Source organism: Euprymna scolopes, chromosome 38 (assembly GCF_053919585.1).
Source record: "Euprymna scolopes isolate OS-2025 chromosome 38, ASM5391958v1, whole genome shotgun sequence".
Classification (NCBI taxonomy): Eukaryota; Metazoa; Mollusca; class Cephalopoda; order Sepiida; family Sepiolidae; genus Euprymna; species Euprymna scolopes.
This window is the reverse complement of record NC_136519.1, coordinates 75,593,004-75,614,900: the sequence shown is the minus strand read 5'-3', so window position 1 is coordinate 75,614,900 and position 21,897 is coordinate 75,593,004. Positions and strand designations below refer to the sequence as shown.

At 30.7% G+C, this 21,897-nt stretch overlaps 1 protein-coding gene across 1 annotated transcript in view; it reads right to left on the bottom strand.

Annotated features, from left to right (window-relative positions):
- The window catches only part of LOC145263186 (glycogenin-1-like), a 70,559-nt gene extending 49,466 nt beyond the window's left edge, over nt 1-21,093 (bottom strand). Inside the window, exons 1-2 of the mRNA XM_080120242.1 lie at nt 20,981-21,093; nt 12,560-12,695 (exon numbers count right to left, since the gene is read on the bottom strand). Coding sequence (XP_079976368.1) covers nt 12,560-12,695; nt 20,981-20,993 — 149 coding nt within the window. The 5' untranslated portion in view covers nt 20,994-21,093. The remainder of the gene's footprint in view (nt 1-12,559; nt 12,696-20,980) is intronic.
- Between the last annotated feature and the right edge of the window lie 804 nt (nt 21,094-21,897).

Genomic DNA, 21,897 nt, shown 5'->3' with positions numbered 1-21,897 from the left:
CACAAGTAAATCCATACTTTAATGTTTCGGATATTTCATTAGTGATCATAGCTATAGCACAAGTAAATCAATGCTTTAATGTTTCAGATATTTCATTGGTGATCATAACTATAGCACAAGTAAATCAATACTTTAATGTTTCGGATATTTCATTGGTGATCATAACTATAGCACAAGTAAATCAATACTTTAATGTTTCGGATATTTCATTGGTGATCATAACTATAGCACAAGTAAATCAATACTTTAATGTTTCGGATATTTCATTAGTGATCATAACTATAGCACAAGTAAATCAATACTTTAATGTTTCGGATATTTCATTAGTGATCATAGCTATAGCACAAGTAAATCAATACTTTAATGTTTCGGATATTTCATTAGTGATCATAACTATAGCACAAGTAAATCAATACTTTAATGTTTCCGATATTTCATTAGTGATCATAACTATAGTACAAGTAAATCAATACTTTAACGTTTCGGAATATTTCATTGGTGATCATAACTATAGCACAAGTGAATCAATACTTTTACGTTTCGGATATTTCATTAGTGATCATAACTATAGCACATGTAAATCAATGCTTTAACGTTTCGGATATTTCATTGGTGATCATAACTATAGCACAAGTAAATCAATACTTTAACGTTTCGGATATTTCATTAGTGATCATAACTATAGCACAAGTAAATCAATACTTTAATATTTCGGATATTTCATTGGTGATCATTACTATAGCACAAGTAAATCAATGCTTTAACGTTTCGGATATTTCATTACTGATCATAACTATAGCACAAGTAAATCAATACTTTAACGTTTCGGAGATTTCATTAGTGATCATAACTATAGTACAAGTTAATCAATACTTTAACGTTTCAGATATTTCATTGGTTATCATAAGTATAGCACAAGTAAATCAATGCTTTAACGTTTCGGATATTTCATTAGTGATCATAACTATAGCACAAGTAAATCAATGCTTTAACGTTTCGGATATTTCATTAGTGATCATAACTATAGCACAAGTAAATCAATACTTTAATGTTTCGGATATTTCATTGGTGATCATAACTATAACACAAGTAAATCAATACTTTAATGTTTCGGATATTTCATTAGTGATCATAACTATAGCACAAGAAAATCAATCCTTTAATGTTTCGGATATTTCATTAGTGATCATAACTATAGCACAAGTAAATCCATACTTTAATGTTTCGGATATTTCATTAGTGATCATAACTATAGCACAAGTAAATCAATGCTTTAATGTTTCAGATATTTCATTGGTGATCATAACTATAGCACAAGTAAATCAATACTTTACTGTTTCGGATATTTCATTGGTGATCATAACTATAACACAAGTAAATCAATACTTTAATGTTTCGGATATTTCATTGGTGATCATAACTATAACACAAGTAAATCAATACTTTAATGTTTCGGATATTTCATTGGTGATCATAACTATAGCACAAGTAAATCAATGCTTTAATGTTTCGGATATTTCATTGGTGATCAAAACTATAGCACAAGTAAATCCATACTTTAATGTTTCGGATATTTCATTAGTGATCATAGCTATAGCACAAGTAAATCAATGCTTTAATGTTTCAGATATTTCATTGGTGATCATAACTATAGCACAAGTAAATCAATACTTTAATGTTTCGGATATTTCATTGGTGATCATAACTATAGCACAAGTAAATCAATACTTTAATGTTTCGGATATTTCATTGGTGATCATAACTATAGCACAAGTAAATCAATACTTTAATGTTTCGGATATTTCATTAGTGATCATAACTATAGCACAAGTAAATCAATACTTTAATGTATCGGATATTTCATTAGTGATCATAACTATAGCACAAGTAAATCAATGCTTTAATGTTTCGGATATTTCATTAGTGATCATAACTATTGCACAAGTAAATCAATACTTTAATGTTGTGGATATTTCATTAGTGATCATAACTATAGTACAAGTAAATCAATACTTTAACGTTTCGGATATTTCATTGGTGATCATAACTATAGCACAAGTAAATCAATACTTTAATGTTTCGGATATTTCATTGGTGATCATAACTATAGCACAAGTAAATCAATACTTTAATGTTTCGGATATTTCATTGGTGATCATAACTATAGCACAAGTAAATCAATACTTTAATGTTTCGGATATTTCATTAGTGATCATAACTATAGCACAAGTAAATCAAAACTTTAATGTTTCGGATATTTCATTAGTGATCATAACTATAGCACAAGTAAATCAATACTTTAATGTTTCGGATATTTCATTAGTGATCATAACTATAGCACAAGTAAATCAATACTTTAATGTTTCCGATATTTCATTAGTGATCATAACTATAGTACAAGTAAATCAATACTTTAACGTTTCGGAATATTTCATTGGTGATCATAACTATAGCACAAGTGAATCAATACTTTAACGTTTCGGATATTTCATTAGTGATCATAACTATAGCACAAGTAAATCAATGCTTTAACGTTTCGGATATTTCATTGGTGATCATAACTATAGCACAAGTAAATCAATACTTTAACGTTTCGGATATTTCATTAGTGATCATAACTATAGCACAAGTAAATCAATACTTTAATATTTCGGATATTTCATTGGTGATCATTACTATAGCACAAGTAAATCAATGCTTTAACGTTTCGGATATTTCATTACTGATCATAACTATAGCACAAGTAAATCAATACTTTAACGTTTCGGATATTTCATTAGTGATCATAAATATAGCACAAGTAAATCAATAATTTATTGTTTCGGATATTTCATTAGTGATCATAACTATAGCACAAGTAAATCAATAATTTATTGTTTCGGATATTTCATTGGTTATCATAACTATAGCACAAGTAAATCAATACTTTAATGTTTCGGATATTTTATTGGTGATCGTAACTATAGCACAAGTAAATCAATGCTTTAACCTTTCGGATATTTCATTGTTGATCATTACTATAGCACAAGTAAATCAATACTTTAATGTTTCGGATATTTCATTAGTGATCATAACTATAGCTCAAGTAAATCAATACTTTAATGTTTCGGATATTTCATTAGTGATCATAACTATAGCACAAGTAAATCAATACTTTAACGTTTCGGATATTTCATTAGTGATCATAACTATAGCACAATAAATCAATGCTTTAACGTTTCGAATATTTCATTGGTGTTCATAACTATAGCACAAGTAAATCAATACTTTAATGTTTCGGATATTTCATTGGTGATCATAACTATAGCACAAGTAAATCAATAATTTATTGTTTCGGATATTTCATTGGTTATCATTACTATAGCACAAGTAAATCAATACTTTAATGTTTCGGATATTTCATTAGTGATCATAACTATAGCACAAGTAAATTAATACTTTAACGTTTCGGATATTTCATTAGTGATCATAACTATAGCACAAGTAAATAAATGCTTTAACGTTTCGGATATTTCATTGTTGATCATTACTATAGCACAAGTAAATCAATACTTTAATGTTTCGGATATTTCATTAGTGATCATAACTATAGCACAAGTAAATCAATACTTTAATGTTTCGGATATTTCATGAGTGATCATAACTAAATTACAAGTAAATTAATACTGGAACGTTTCGGATATTTCATTAGTGATCATAACTATAGCACAAGTAAATCAATGCTTTAATGTTTCAGATATTTCATTGGTGTTCATAACTATAGCACACGTAAATCAAGACTTTAATGTTTCGGATATTTCATTAGTGATCATAACTATAGCAAAAGTAAATCAATACTTTAACGTGTCGGATATTTCATTGGTGATCATAACTATAGCACAAGTAAATCAATATTTTAATGTTTCGGAGATTTCATTAGTGATCATAACTATAGTACAAGTTAATCAATACTTTAACGTTTCAGATATTTCATTGGTGATCATAAGTATAGCACAAGTAAATCAATGCTTTAACGTTTCGGATATTTCATTAGTGATCATAACTATAGCACAAGTAAATCAATGCTTTAACGTTTCGGATATTTCATTAGTGATCATAACTATAGCACAAGTAAATCAATACTTTAATGTTTCGGATATTTCATTGGTGATCATATCTATAACACAAGTAAATCAATACATTAATGTTTCGGATATTTCATTAGTGATCATAACTATAGCACAAGAAAATCAATCCTTTAATGTTTCGGATATTTCATTAGTGATCATAACTATAGCACAAGTAAATCCATACTTTAATGTTTCGGATATTACATTGGTTATCATAACTATAGCACAAGTAAATCAATACTTTAATGTTTCGGATATTTCATTAGTGATCATAACTGTAGCACAATAAATCAATGCTTTAACGTTTCGGATATTTCATTGGTGTTCATAACTATAGCACAAGTAAATCAATACTTTAATGTTTCGGATATTTCATTGGTGATCATAAATATAGCACAAGTAGATCAATAATTTATTGTTTCGGATATTTCATTGGTGATCATAACTATAGCACAAGTAAATCAATAATTTATTGTTTCGGATATTTCATTGGTTATCATAACTATAGCACAAGTAAATCAATACTTTAATGTTTCGGATATTTCATTGGTGATCGTAACTATAGCACAAGTAAATCAATGCTTTAACGTTTCGGATATTTCATTGTTGATCATTACTATAGCACAAGTAAATCAATACTTTAATGTTTCGGATATTTCATTAGTGATCATAACTATAGCACAAGTAAATCAATACTTTAATGTTTCGGATATTTCATTAGTGATCATAACTATAGCACAAGTAAATTAATACTGGAACGTTACGGATATTTCATTAGTGATCATAACTATAGCACAAGTAAATCAATGCTTTAATGTTTCGGATATTTCATTGGTTTTCATAACTATAGCACACGTAAATCAATACTTTAATGTTTCGGATATTTCATTAGTGATCATAAATATAGCACAAGTAAATCAATACTTTAATGTTTCGGAGATTTCATTAGTGATCATAACTATAGTACAAATTAATCAATACTTTAACGTTTCAGATATTTCATTGGTGATCATAAGTAAAGCACAAGTAAATCAATGCTTTAAGGTTTCGGATATTTCATTAGTGATCATAACTATAGCACAAGAAAATCAATCCTTTAATGTTTCGGATATTTCATTAGTGATCATAACTATAGCACAAGTAAATCCATACTTTAATGTTTCGGATATTACATTGGTGATCATTACTATAGCACAAGTAAATCAATACTTTAATGTTTCGGATATTTCATTAGTGATCATAACTATAGCTCAAGTAAATCAATACTTTAATGTTTCGGATATTTCATTAGTGATCATAACTATAGCACAAGTAAATCAATACTTTAACGTTTCGGATATTTCATTAGTGATCATAACTATAGCACAATAAATCAATGCTTTAACGTTTCGAATATTTCATTGGTGTTCATAACTATAGCACAAGTAAATCAATACTTTAATGTTTCGGATATTTCATTGTTGACTATAACTATAGCACAAGTAAATCAATAATTTATTGTTTCGGATATTTCATTGGTTATCATAACTATAGCACAAGTAAATCAATACTTTAATGTTTCGGATATTTCATTAGTGATCATAACTATAGCACAAGTAAATTAATACTTTAACGTTTCGGATATTTCATTAGTGATCATAACTATAGCACAAGTAAATAAATGCTTTAACGTTTCGGATATTTCATTGTTGATCATTACTATAGCACAAGTAAATCAATACTTTAATGTTTCGGATATTTCATTAGTGATCATAACTATAGCACAAGTAAATCAATACTTTAATGTTTCGGATATTTCATTAGTGATCATAACTATAGCACAAGTAAATCAATGCTTTAACGTTTCGGATATTTCATTAGTGATCATAACTATAGCACAAGTAAATCAATACTTTAATGTTTCGGATATTTCATTGGTGATCATAACTATAACACAAGTAAATCAATACATTAATGTTTCGGATATTTCATTAGTGATCATAACTATAGCACAAGAAAATCAATCCTTTAATGTTTCGGATATTTCATTAGTGATCATAACTATAGCACAAGTAAATCCATACTTTAATGTTTCGGATATTACATTGGTTATCATAACTATAGCACAAGTAAATCAATACTTTAATGTTTCGGATATTTCATTAGTGATCATAACTATAGCACAATAAATCAATGCTTTAACGTTTCGGATATTTCATTGGTGTTCATAACTATAGCACAAGTAAATCAATACTTTAATGTTTCGGATATTTCATTGGTGATCATAAATATAGCACAAGTAGATCAATAATTTATTGTTTCGGATATTTCATTGGTGATCATAACTATAGCACAAGTAAATCAATAATTTATTGTTTCGGATATTTCATTGGTTATCATAACTATAGCACAAGTAAATCAATACTTTAATGTTTCGGATATTTCATTGGTGATCGTAACTATAGCACAAGTAAATCAATGCTTTAACGTTTCGGATATTTCATTGTTGATCATTACTATAGCACAAGTAAATCAATACTTTAATGTTTCGGATATTTCATTAGTGATCATAACTATAGCACAAGTAAATCAATACTTTAATGTTTCGGATATTTCATTAGTGATCATAACTATAGCACAAGTAAATTAATACTGGAACGTTACGGATATTTCATTAGTGATCATAACTATAGCACAAGTAAATCAATGCTTTAATGTTTCGGATATTTCATTGGTTTTCATAACTATAGCACACGTAAATCAATACTTTAATGTTTCGGATATTTCATTAGTGATCATAAATATAGCACAAGTAAATCAATACTTTAATGTTTCGGAGATTTCATTAGTGATCATAACTATAGTACAAATTAATCAATACTTTAACGTTTCAGATATTTCATTGGTGATCATAAGTAAAGCACAAGTAAATCAATGCTTTAAGGTTTCGGATATTTCATTAGTGATCATAACTATAGCACAAGAAAATCAATCCTTTAATGTTTCGGATATTTCATTAGTGATCATAACTATAGCACAAGTAAATCCATACTTTAATGTTTCGGATATTACATTGGTGATCATTACTATAGCACAAGTAAATCAATACTTTAATGTTTCGGATATTTCATTAGTGATCATAACTATAGCTCAAGTAAATCAATACTTTAATGTTTCGGATATTTCATTAGTGATCATAACTATAGCACAAGTAAATCAATACTTTAACGTTTCGGATATTTCATTAGTGATCATAACTATAGCACAATAAATCAATGCTTTAACGTTTCGAATATTTCATTGGTGTTCATAACTATAGCACAAGTAAATCAATACTTTAATGTTTCGGATATTTCATTGTTGACTATAACTATAGCACAAGTAAATCAATAATTTATTGTTTCGGATATTTCATTGGTTATCATAACTATAGCACAAGTAAATCAATACTTTAATGTTTCGGATATTTCATTAGTGATCATAACTATAGCACAAGTAAATTAATACTTTAACGTTTCGGATATTTCATTAGTGATCATAACTATAGCACAAGTAAATAAATGCTTTAACGTTTCGGATATTTCATTGTTGATCATTACTATAGCACAAGTAAATCAATACTTTAATGTTTCGGATATTTCATTAGTGATCATAACTATAGCACAAGTAAATCAATACTTTAATGTTTCGGATATTTCATGAGTGATCATAACTATAATACAAGTAAATTAATACTGGAACGTTTCGGATATTTCATTAGTGATCATAACTATAGCACAAGTAAATCAATGCTTTAATGTTTCGGATATTTCATTGGTGTTCATAACTATAGCACACGTAAATCAATACTTTAATGTTTCGGATATTTCATTAGTGATCATAACTATAGCAAAAGTAAATCAATACTTTAACGTGTCGGATATTTCATTGGTGATCATAACTATAGCACAAGTAAATCAATACTTTAATGTTTCGGAGATTTCATTAGTGATCATAACTATAGTACAAGTTAATCAATACTTTAACGTTTCAGATATTTCATTGGTGATCATAAGTATAGCACAAGAAAATCAATGCTTTAACGTTTCGGATATTTCATTAGTGATCATAACTATAGCACAAGTAAATCAATGCTTTAACGTTTCGGATATTTCATTAGTGATCATAACTATAGCACAAGTAAATCAATACTTTAATGTTTCGGATATTTCATTGGTGATCATAACTATAACACAAGTAAATCAATACATTAATGTTTCGGATATTTCATTAGTGATCATAACTATAGCACAAGAAAATCAATCCTTTAATGTTTCGGATATTTCATTAGTGATCATAACTATAGCACAAGTAAATCCATACTTTAATGTTTCGGATATTACATTGGTTATCATAACTATAGCACAAGAAAATCAATCCTTTAATGTTTCGGATATTTCATTAGTGATCATAACTATAGCACAAGAAAATCAATCCTTTAATGTTTCGGATATTTCATTAGTGATCATAATTATAGCACAAGTAAATCAATACTTTAATGTTTCGGATATTTCATTAGTGATCATAACTATAGCACAAGTAAATCAATGCTTTAATGTTTCAGATATTTCATTGGTGATCATAACTATAGCACAAGTAAATCAATACTTTAATGTTTCGGATATTTCATTGGTGATCATAACTATAACACAAGTAAATCAATACTTTAATGTTTCGGATATTTCATTGGTGATCATAACTATAGCACAAGTAAATCAATGCTTTAATGTTTCGGATATTTCATTGGTGATCAAAACTATAGCACAAGTAAATCCATACTTTAATGTTTCGGATATTTCATTAGTGATCATAGCTATAGCACAAGTAAATCAATGCTTTAATGTTTAAGATATTTCATTGGTGATCATAACTATAGCACAAGTAAATCAATACTTTAATGTTTCGGATATTTCATTGGTGATCATAACTATAGCACAAGTAAATCAATACTTTAATGTTTCGGATATTTCATTGGTGATCATAACTATAGCACAAGTAAATCAATACTTTAATGTTTCGGATATTTCATTAGTGATCATAACTATAGCACAAGTAAATCAATACTTTAATGTTTCGGATATTTCATTAGTGATCATAACTATAGCACAAGTAAATCAATACTTTAATGTTTCGGATATTTCATTAGTGATCATAACTATAGCACAAGTAAATCAATACTTTAATGTTTCCGATATTTCATTAGTGATCATAACTATAGTACAAGTAAATCAATACTTTAACGTTTCGGAATATTTCATTGGTGATCATAACTATAGCACAAGTGAATCAATACTTTTACGTTTCGGATATTTCATTAGTGATCATAACTATAGCACATGTAAATCAATGCTTTAACGTTTCGGATATTTCATTGGTGATCATAACTATAGCACAAGTAAATCAATACTTTAACGTTTCGGATATTTCATTAGTGATCATAACTATAGCACAAGTAAATCAATACTTTAATATTTCGGATATTTCATTGGTGATCATTACTATAGCACAAGTAAATCAATGCTTTAACGTTTCGGATATTTCATTAGTGATCATAACTATAGCACAAGTAAATCCATACTTTAATGTTTCGGATATTTCATTAGTGATCATAACTATAGCACAAGTAAATCAATGCTTTAATGTTTCAGATATTTCATTGGTGATCATAACTATAGCACAAGTAAATCAATACTTTACTGTTTCGGATATTTCATTGGTGATCATAACTATAACACAAGTAAATCAATACTTTAATGTATCGGATATTTCATTGGTGATCATAACTATAGCACAAGTAAATCAATGCTTTAATGTTTCGGATATTTCATTGGTGATCAAAACTATAGCACAAGTAAATCCATACTTTAATGTTTCGGATATTTCATTAGTGATCATAGCTATAGCACAAGTAAATCAATGCTTTAATGTTTCAGATATTTCATTGGTGATCATAACTATAGCACAAGTAAATCAATACTTTAATGTTTCGGATATTTCATTGGTGATCATAACTATAGCACAAGAAAATCAATCCTTTAATGTTTCGGATATTTCATTAGTGATCATAACTATAGCACAAGTAAATCCATACTTTAATGTTTCGGATATTTCATTAGTGATCATAACTATAGCACAAGTAAATCAATGCTTTAATGTTTCAGATATTTCATTGGTGATCATAACTATAGCACAAGTAAATCAATACTTTACTGTTTCGGATATTTCATTGGTGATCATAACTATAACACAAGTAAATCAATACTTTAATGTTTCGGATATTTCATTGGTGATCATAACTATAGCACAAGTAAATCAATGCTTTAATGTTTCGGATATTTCATTGGTGATCAAAACTATAGCACAAGTAAATCCATACTTTAATGTTTCGGATATTTCATTAGTGATCATAGCTATAGCACAAGTAAATCAATGCTTTAATGTTTCAGATATTTCATTGGTGATCATAACTATAGCACAAGTAAATCAATACTTTAATGTTTCGGATATTTCATTGGTGATCATAACTATAGCACAAGTAAATCAATACTTTAATGTTTCGGATATTTCATTGGTGATCATAACTATAGCACAAGTAAATCAATACTTTAATGTTTCGGATATTTCATTAGTGATCATAACTATAGCACAAGTAAATCAATACTTTAATGTTTCGGATATTTCATTAGTGATCATAACTATAGCACAAGTAAATCAATACTTTAATGTTTCGGATATTTCATTAGTGATCATAACTATAGCACAAGTAAATCAATACTTTAATGTTTCCGATATTTCATTAGTGATCATAACTATAGTACAAGTAAATCAATACTTTAACGTTTCGGAATATTTCATTGGTGATCATAACTATAGCACAAGTGAATCAATACTTTTACGTTTCGGATATTTCATTAGTGATCATAACTATAGCACATGTAAATCAATGCTTTAACGTTTCGGATATTTCATTGGTGATCATAACTATAGCACAAGTAAATCAATACTTTAACGTTTCGGATATTTCATTAGTGATCATAACTATAGCACAAGTAAATCAATACTTTAATATTTCGGATATTTCATTGGTGATCATTACTATAGCACAAGTAAATCAATAATTTATTGTTTCGGATATTTCATTGGTGATCATAACTATAGCACAAGTAAATCAATAATTTATTGTTTCGGATATTTCATTGGTTATCATAACTATAGCACAAGTAAATCAATACTTTAATGTTTCGGATATTTCATTGGTGATCGTAACTATAGCACAAGTAAATCAATGCTTTAACCTTTCGGATATTTCATTGTTGATCATTACTATAGCACAAGTAAATCAATACTTTAATGTTTCGGATATTTCATTAGTGATCATAACTATAGCTCAAGTAAATCAATACTTTAATATTTCGGATATTTCATTAGTGATCATAACTATAGCACAAGTAAATCAATACTTTAACGTTTCGGATATTTCATTAGTGATTATAACTATAGCACAATAAATCAATGCTTTAACGTTTCGGATATTTCATTGGTGTTCATAACTATAGCACAAGTAAATCAATACTTTAATGTTTCGGATATTTCATTGGTGATCATAACTATAGCACAAGTAAATCAATAATTTATTGTTTCGGATATTTCATTGGTTATCATAACTATAGCACAAGTAAATCAATACTTTAATGTTTCGGATATTTCATTGGTGATCATAACTATAGCACAAGTAAATTAATACTTTAACGTTTTGGATATTTCATTAGTGATCATAACTATAGCACAAGTAAATCAATGCTTTAATGTTTCGGATATTTCATTGGTGTTCATAACTATAGCACACGTAAATCAATACTTTAATGTTTCGGATATTTCATTAGTGATCATAACTATAGCACAAGTAAATCAATACTTTAACGTTTCGGATATTTCATTGGTGATCATAACTATAGCACAAGTAAATCAATACTTTAATGTTTGGGAGATTTCATTAGTGATCATAACTATAACACAAGTAAATCAATACTTTAACGTTTCGGATATTTCATTGGTGATCATAACCATAGCACAAGTAAATCAATACTTTAACGTTTCGGATATTTCATTGGTGATCATAACTATAGCACAAGTAAATCAATACTTTAACGTTTCGGATATTACATTGGTGATCATAACTATAGCACAAGTAAATCAATACTTTAACGTTTCGGATATTTCATTGGTGATCATAACTATAGCACAAGTAAATCAATACTTTAACGTTTCGGATATTTCATTGGTGATCATAACTATAGCACAAGTAAATCAATACTTTAATGTTTCGGAGATTTCATTAGTGATCATAACTATAGCACAAGTAAATCAATACTTTAACGTTTCGGATATTTCATTGGTGATCATAAGTATAGCACAAGTAAATCAATACTTACTTTAACGTTTCGGATATTTCATTGGTGATCATAACCACAAGCCTTCTTTTTGTGCCCACTCTTCGAAGGGACTCCGCCAACACCAAGCTACCCAACACATAAGCATCATTTGTAGTAAGTGTTACAAAAGCCTCACCTAAAGTTAAACCAACAAAATATCAAATAGTTATAATCAAAATGAAATTGCAATTTCAATCTTATATAAATAATCCTCACATTCCATGTGTGATGTTTCTGAAACAGGGAGAAGAACTGCCGGTGTCTGGGTCGATATCTATCTATGTAACACTTATTAATAGCTACATTTTTACCCTGATTCCAATCTCTCTCATTATAAAAACACTTTCGTGAAAACAGTGTGAATGCGGGTTGTGAATGATGAGCAACTATGAATTCATGCATGTCTCAACATTGCCATCTTAACTAGTTCTTACATTATCAGATTCCTTCTCAAACCACTTCACAGCACACTTCCCACCAAATTTCCTACAAACCTCCCAGTAAATCCGAAGCCCCATGCAATCATGCTTTCTGAGGTACTCCCTTTGGGCCAATCCGCTACACCCTGCTTTAAGATGTGCAACTGAGAAAATTCATACGGACGACAAAAGATGAGAATAACGAAAACACTTGGTCATGGATGCGAAAAGGACACATAAGCAGAGAAACTGAATCACTAATAACCGCAGCACAAGATAACTCGATAAGCACCAACCACATTAAAGCAAAGATCGACAAAACACAAGAAAACAGTAAATGCAGACTCTGTGGACAAAGAGACGAAACACTGAATCATATGGTAAGTATAGTAAGTGAATGCAGCAAACTGGTTCAAAAGGAATACAAGAACAGACACGACCAAGTGGGAAGGGTAGTACACTGGGAATTATGCAAACAACTGCATCTCAAATGCACAGACAAGTGGTACAAACATAAGCCAGAAACAGTACTTGAAAACAAGAATCACAAAATCCTATGGGACATGGACATACAAACTGATAAACCCATCCAAGCAAGACGACCGGATGTTGTAATAATTAACAACAAAAAATCCTGTCAAATTGTAGACTTCGCTGTTCCAGCTGACCACAGGGTGAATATCAAAGAAAAGGAGAAACGAAGCAAATACTCAAAGCTAGCCAGAGAACTGAAAGGGATATGGAAGATGAAGAAAATCATCATCATCATCATCATCATCATCATCATCATCATCATCATCATCGTCGTCGTCGTCGTCGTCGTCATCATCATCATCATCATCATCAGCAGCATCAGCAGCAGCAGGATGGGCTTCTTGCCTGGATCAATGTGACTCTTCCTCTCCAGAGTTTCCTATCTTCCATCAGTTGCCTCAAATCTTCAGGTTCACAGTTGGTGTCGTGTGCTATTTGATGGATGTACGTGGATCTAGGTCGTCCTCTGCTTGCTCGTCCGTGTCGTGGAGTCCATAGCAATACATCACTCACCAGTTCATGCTTGCTCCTCAAGCAGTGACCGGCAAATCGTAGGTGTCTTTCCCAGATGGTATTAGATATGGTAGGTAGGTTGCCATAAAGTTGCTGCTTCATGGGATGATTTTGCCAAGATATATTTAATACTGTTCGTTGCATACGAGTATATGTGTCATCTAGTTTTCTTTTCCAATCAAAATAATACCTATAATAGTAGGACCACTAGGAACAATCCCGAAAAACTTTGAAAAAAGAATGGGAGAAATTGGAATTAAAAAAATGACTGGAAAAATACAACGAACAACAATAATGAAAACAACTGAAATATTAAGGAAAACCCTTGAATGTGGAAACTAACATATATGAGCAACAAGCGCAGGCCAGACAAACTACCGCAAAACATGAAGTGCTTCATAGAACCAAGAACATTGAAGCTGCATATCCATAAGTTCTCTAACCTAACCCCCATCACCACATCATTGCGCCCCCCCTCCCATAAAAGAGTGAGACCTAATAGCCAAGTAGTCAAGGAGGAAGGAAAGACCAAGAAGTGAGCACTGAACAGATCTCCGCTGGAAATGTGTGAAGAGAACTGGGAGTTTGGGGAGGCTTATTGCCAGGAGAATACTGGAAATCTGAGGAGACTTGTCACTCAAATTCCAGGGAACACCACAGGCTGTTTTCAAGGGGAGATCTTTAATGACCTGTGTGAAAGCTCATTGTGAGCCAATAATAATAATAATAATAATAATAATAATAATAATAATAATAATTATTGTTATTATTATTGTTATTATTATTATTATTGTTGTTATTATTATTATTATTATTATTATTATTATTATTATTATTATTATTATAACAACAGCAACAACAGAAACGAAAATAATAGTAAATAATTATCACAATAAAAAACAAAATTACGTGGGAGTCTTCACTTATCAAGGTCCGAAGGCAACTCGAGGATAAGGGTTAATGAGTGTACATGTAGTAGTCCATATTTAGATATCGACATACAAAATCGAAATGCATAAATGCGTTTGTACGCATGTCGTCTGCGCATACACTATCCCAAATAAAAACATGGGACTAATCAGAAAACTTTCTGAATTTATTTGAAATGGTTTTTATGAGAGCTCCCTAGATCCTTGAAAATTCAAATTCTTTTTTTCAATAAACTAGTGGACCAGAATATACGGATCAGTGTCGTGAGGCACACCCATTGTGGGCGCTTCCTTCAGCTACATCTCTCCACTCACACGCACACAAGCATTAACGAACACAGAGACACACACATGGTCTCATTATCGTCTGCAAATATATAAACTTTATTCATTGAAATATTTCCAATCTTCTCACTGAAATATCTTATTAATGCAAACTCAAATGAACATTAACTCTTATGAACAACTTTCGGCCCTCCTGCACTTTAAGTAAAATAGGGAGAAAGAAAAGAAACCGCAGTCGTCTTACACCGGTTGAAAGAATGTCATTGATTGGATAGCGAAATTATGGCATCATTTTATAAATAAACTAGTGGGAGTACCCGGCGTTGCCCGGCTGTTTGGAGGTGTGTGCAAAAGGAGGGGGAGTGTAAGGGGGGGAAAAGGGGGGGGGCTAAAGTAAAGAATAAGCAAAGAATTAACCCTGTTTAAATATCAAAACAAAAATAAAAACGATCTTAAACTTCTGTACAAAATCGCCCCCCCCCAAAAAAACAGCGAAGTTTCTTTAAGAAAGACATATTCTGAAAAACGAAAAAAAAAAACAATAAAAAAAACACAGTGCAAAGTGAAAAGCGAAAAAAAAAATGGCTTAGATCCAATGGTGCGTTTCATCCAGTCCAGTCCAGTCCAGTCCAGTTTTTTTTTACGAACCCAAACCGGTGTTTTTTCGTACTGTCCCCTGTGAACTGATCCGCAACAGTGTAAGTGGAAGCGGGGGTAGGAGGAATTTATTAGAGAGAAAAGATTTTACAACTTTCATTGATTCTAACCGATTTTTCCCGTGAACTCTCACCAGAAAAAATATAAGAATCCACGATTATCAAGGAAGTGTAAAGGTAATAGGCCTATAACACACCTCAGATAATGTGCTGCAGTTTGTGCATATAGCATTTGCATGAAATCTCTCGATTTTCAATCCTATTAAGGTCAAAATCAGAGGGGGAAAATGAGTTCATTTTTTATATATAGGGAGGATAAAATGGAATAATGAAATTGACAGTATTAGAAAACAGAATTTTTTATTAATACATGATTTTTATGAATGCAGGGATTTTTAAAAACAATTTTTTAACGTAATTTTATAAATAGAATAATTAGCAATGATAAAAAGAAATGATATTGCAATTGACAATATTAGAAAAACAGTTTTAAAACAGTATTTAATAATTGATAGTATAAAAAATAATATTGTAAAAGAATTTTTTAAAGTTAAGATAGAATTTAAAAATTGAAATTATTGTAAAAGAATTTAATAAGTATTTAACATTAGTATAAAAAGAATTAATGTAAAAGAATTTTTAAAGAATTAAAGTCATTTAAGTAACAATTCGATCGCCTATTTATAGTGAACCATTTTATTTTCTGTCATTACTATAAAATATTGATAGAAATTGAAATTATTGTAAAAAAAATTTTAATTACTAAGTATTTAATAATTATTTGTATAAAAAAAAACATTGTAAAATAATTTTTTAAAAGTTAGTCACATTTAAGTTACACAATTCGATTGTCTATTTATAGTTAACCAGTTTTCTTTATTTTAAAAATTAAAAAAACAAAGGAAATCGGTGCAAATATTTCCGCGTATAATTTGTATCAGAGAACAATATCAGTTCTAATTATCTTTGTTTGGTTGTTTGTAAAAAAAAAAAAAAAAAAAAAAAAAAAAGTACTTCACGGGAAACGTGGGCCCTGCGTAAACAGTTTCCTTTTAATGGCTGCTCCCCGAAATGCGCAAACAGTTTTGCCACTTTCTTCGTATATATCTCATAAACCTTTTTTTTCTGTTTTTTTTTTAATCATGTGTATTTATTTATTTATTTATTAATAAACAAATGAAAACCCTTTGTGCATGCGCTTTCAGGGAGCATCCATTAAAAAAAAAAACGTATATGCAGATTCTACGTTTTCTAATATTGTCAATTGCAATATCATTTCTTTTATCATTTCTAATTATTCTATTTTTAAAATTACGTTTAAAAAATTGTTTTAAAAATCCCTGCATTCATAAAAATCATTTATCAAAAAGAAAACTAACATTATTTTCTAATATTGTCAATTTCATTATTCCATTTTATTTATGACATGACGTCATAATTTCGCTATCCAATCAATGGCATTCTTTCAACCGGTGTAAGACGACTGTTGTTCCTTTTTCTTTCTTCCTATTTTAGTTTCCTTATAGTGCAAGAGGGCCCAACTTTCAATGAATTATATTTTATTTAATTGAGCAGAGAAGTTTTTAAATACGATTTTTCCCGACCCCTGAACTCACGGCTCATAATAAATCGATCCAGACTTCTTCTAATGTCTCAGCTAATGAACCCCCTCCCCTTGAAGAACTCTAAAATATTCACAAACATTCTATGTTTTTCCTATTGCTGTAACCCTTCCATTTAAAACATATAAATTATCTCTTTTATGAATATATACTTTTTTAACTCATTATTTTGTTTTGTTTACTGTATAGAAATGTCTCTCGTATTCTTTTCACGTTCGGAATGCTTACTACGTGGGAACGTTAATTTCATTATTTTCGTACGATGAAAAATTTTTTTAAAAAAATTATTACTAGTTTATTTTGCCCTTCTTTTAAATGATATAAAAGTCATATTGATAATATTAGCTTATAATAAAGTTACATCGTGTTATATAAGGGGTGGGGAGTTGATTCTGTGGTGAATTTTGGAGTTGCCTAGTGTTCTAACATTTGATCAGAAACCCTGCAAACCTTTTTCACTGAAAATATTTTTCTGAATCCATCTCATCCCAAAAATACATCTCCCACCACAAAAAAAAAACAAAAAAACTAAAGTAAAAACCCCAAAACTGATGCGAAACCTATCCCTAAAAACTAATGACTGACATCCCTAAATACAGTAGTCACTGAAAAAATAGTGTATTACTAGTTAGTGGTGGAAATGGTGTAGTAATGGATTATTTAGAGAGGGGCAGCTCAACAATAACTTGTTTACATTGGACTTGAAGACGACCACGTTCTAGTCTTTATTATTATTATTATTATTATTATTATTATTATTATTATTATTATTATTAACAACACTATTGATGATGAAGATTGCTGAGAATGTGGTAGGGCTTTTGGAGACAAGTATGGCTCAATGGAAAACGGTGCTGACAGCAAACAGAGAGGAGATGGGGCAGGTTGGCATTAAACGTGGAATATTTCAAGGAGATTCATTATCGCCATTTCTTTTTGTAATGATAATGATGCCACTGAGCATCTTCTTGAAGAGAGAAAAACTAGGGTATAACTTTGGATCTGGCGACAGACGTCTCAACCATCTATTGTTTATGGATGATTTGAAAATATTCGGTAGAAATGAAAAGGAAATGGAGAGACTGGTAGAACTTGTGGGGACATACTCAGAAGACTATGGGATGGAGTTTGGAATTAGTAAATGTGTGGTGCTGGTGATAAAAAGAGGAGTAAAGGTTCATTCGAATGGAACAGTGCTGCCAAATGGAGAAATCATGAAAGAAATAAAGATACCGGATATAAGTATTTGGGAGTGCTGGAGGGTGTAGGCATCATGAACAGAGAAATGAAGGAGAAAGTCAGGAAGGAGTATCTTCGAAGAGTGAAACTAATTGCAAAGTCGAAACTGTATGGAGGAAACCTAATGAAAGCAGTGAATGCATAGGCAGTCAGTGTTTTGAGATACAGTGCGGGAATTTTAGAATGGTCTGACAAGGATTTGCATGCCATGAATACCAAAACAAGAAGAGTTTTAGCAATGTTTGGTATATTTCACATTTGAAGTAGCGTAGCAAGGCTGTATCAAAAGAAGAAAGACGTTGGGAGAGGATTGAAAAGTGTAAAAAATTGTGTTAGAACCAAGGAGATGTCGTTGAAGGAGCATGTGGTTAGAAGTGAGGAGTGGATGCTTAAGGTTGTGGCCAATGAAGTGGAGGTATATGAGACCAAAGCTGATTATGTGAAACTTATGGATAGAGAAAGGACAGAGGAACTGGCTAGGAAGAAAATGCACGGAAGGTTCTTCCAGGGTATAGCAGAAGTGGCCGATGAAAGAGCTTAGAGCTAAGAGTACTGAAGCTTTTATTTGTGCAGCACGAGAGCAGGCATTATGAACATGATTGTTCAAAAAAGTGGTTCTAGAAGAAGTTGCTGCAGAATGCCGGATTTGTGGTAAGACCTCAGAGTCAATTGCGCACCTTGCAACAGGGTGTAGTGGATTGGCCCAGAGAGAGTACCACAAAAGACACGATCACATGAGACTCCGGATATATTGGGAGGTGTGTAAGAGGGTTGGGGTGAAGTGTACTGGAAAATGGTTTGAGGAGGTGCCTGATGAAGTGAGAACAAGTGAGGAAGGCAAGGTAGAGGTATGGTGGGACAAAAGTGTCATAATGACCAAGCAATTGGAACATAATCGTCTGGATTTGGATGTCATTGACAAGGTCTCAAAAAACTGGCAGATTGTAGGCTTTTCAGTACCCTGGGGCAGGAATGTGAAAGAGAAGGAGAATGAGAATTGGAGCAATTATGCTCCATTGGCCTTGGAGATCAGGCGTATACACGGGGTTAAAGCATAAACAATCCTGGTCGTAGTTGATACGCTAGGGGTAGTATCAAGTCGTCTGGAAGGACAATTGAAAAAAACTACAAATCTCCAATGTTTTAGGCGGCCTTCAGACCTCTGCAATTGTAGGTACCACCAACATCTTTAGGAAAACCCTTGATCTTTGAAGCTCCTAGTTTGAAGCCGGGATTGAAGGAAATCCTTTGGAAATGAATCCCATCCCTTTCCAGAACGACGTTCAAAACAAAATCAGAATTATTATTATTATTAAAGACTTATCCTGCCTTGATAGAGTTCAAAATAGACTTTGTAGTCTAGTAGGGGATACTCTTTTCTCTTCCCTACAACCTCTTTCTCACAGAAGAGATGTTGCGAGTCTGTCTCTGCTTTATTGTTATTTTCATGGCAAGTGCTCGTCTGAGCTCCAATCTATGGTCATCCTTGCCAAATTTACACGAGAAACACTCGTCTAGCTGAAAACACTATAAAAAATTTTCCTCACTCTTTATCTGTGCCTAAACCTAAACGTAGATTCCATGAACAAAGTTTCTTTCTTATAACTGCACGCCTGTGGAACTGTCTTTCGTTTACCTGCTTTCACACTGACTACAATATGGTTGTCTTCAAGTCCAACGTAAACAAGTTCTTGATGAGCCGTTCCACTTCACAAATTTACCGAATTTCCATTACTAACGATTACTATATTGTCCAATTGACTACTGTATACTCTTTAGCCCTTATCCTCGAATGGCCTCTAGGCCTTGACAAGTTGTGATACGTATGTAAAGTACATATATATATATATATATATATATATATAAAGTAAAGATTTTATTTTTATTTAAGCAAGAAGAATATATTTAAAAGATATGTTTATGAATTTCCGAATGAAGTCAAAATAGAATAAATCGTGGTAGTTGTTGTAGCCGAACGAGTTCAGAAATTTTCATAGTTAATAATTTTATTTTTTTTATGTATTAAAGAATTAAAAGCTGCATGCATCTAATTTTTTGTCGTTAAAAAAAAACATAACTGAAAATATTTTGCAATCTTAAGTCTAACAATTTTCTCAAGAATAAAACAGAAAATAAAGTAAATAGAAAATGTTCTTGATAAAAATAATTCGTTTTTAACAAATGTTAAAATGTTTGAAAAAAAAAAATCGTCTGAAAGACATACCTTTTTCTCCCATGTTAAAGAAGATAAATCAAACTGTGAATTTTGTTTGTCACCATAAATGACGTCACAAAGGAATGACGTATTCCACTAAAACGGAAGTGGAAGACATCAGGAATATCCTTTATCACGTCATAAAGGATGACGAAACATATCAATGATATTATTTTTAAAACCAGAGAAAAAGGGGGGTTGATAAAAGAAATTCTTAATGACGTTTTATTTAGCCAATTTATTTAGTCAAATAAAAAATTGGAAGCTGGAGAAAGGGATGCGGTTGAGTGTTATTCTGTTTTGATAGTAAAACTTTTATCTACTCTTAGCTAGATTTAAGGTTAGGGTTTAGGGTTAGGGTTTAAGGTTTAAGGTTAAGGTTAAGGTTTAGGATAAAGGCTTAGGGTTTAGGATTAGAGGTTAGAGTTAAGGTGTAGGGTAAGGAGTTAGGGTTAAGAGTTAAGATTAAAGGTTTAGGTTTATGAGTTAGGCTTAGTGTTAGGGGTTAGGATTTAGAGTTAAGGGTTATGGTTAGGGTTAAGGTTGGGGGTTAGATAAATGTGTAGCGTTTTTACAATTGAGGAAAGCTCGGCCTTTTCCGGTTATTTCCGTCAGCTGCTGAACAAGCATGAGCCAACTTCGTGGAAATTGCGGGCTCTACAATGCATACTACCTAAAATAAATATATATATACATAAGTAAAGATGGGAAGTGGGAAGATGTACACATCTCAATATATATATATATATATATATATATATATATATATAAGCGAGATAAGACACTGATAGAATTAAGATGAAAAATCCTGATAGATATTATTTGAAGTAATACTTTCAAGGAGATCCTAGCCAATATATATATATATATATATATATATATATATATATATATATATATATATATATATATATATATATATATAT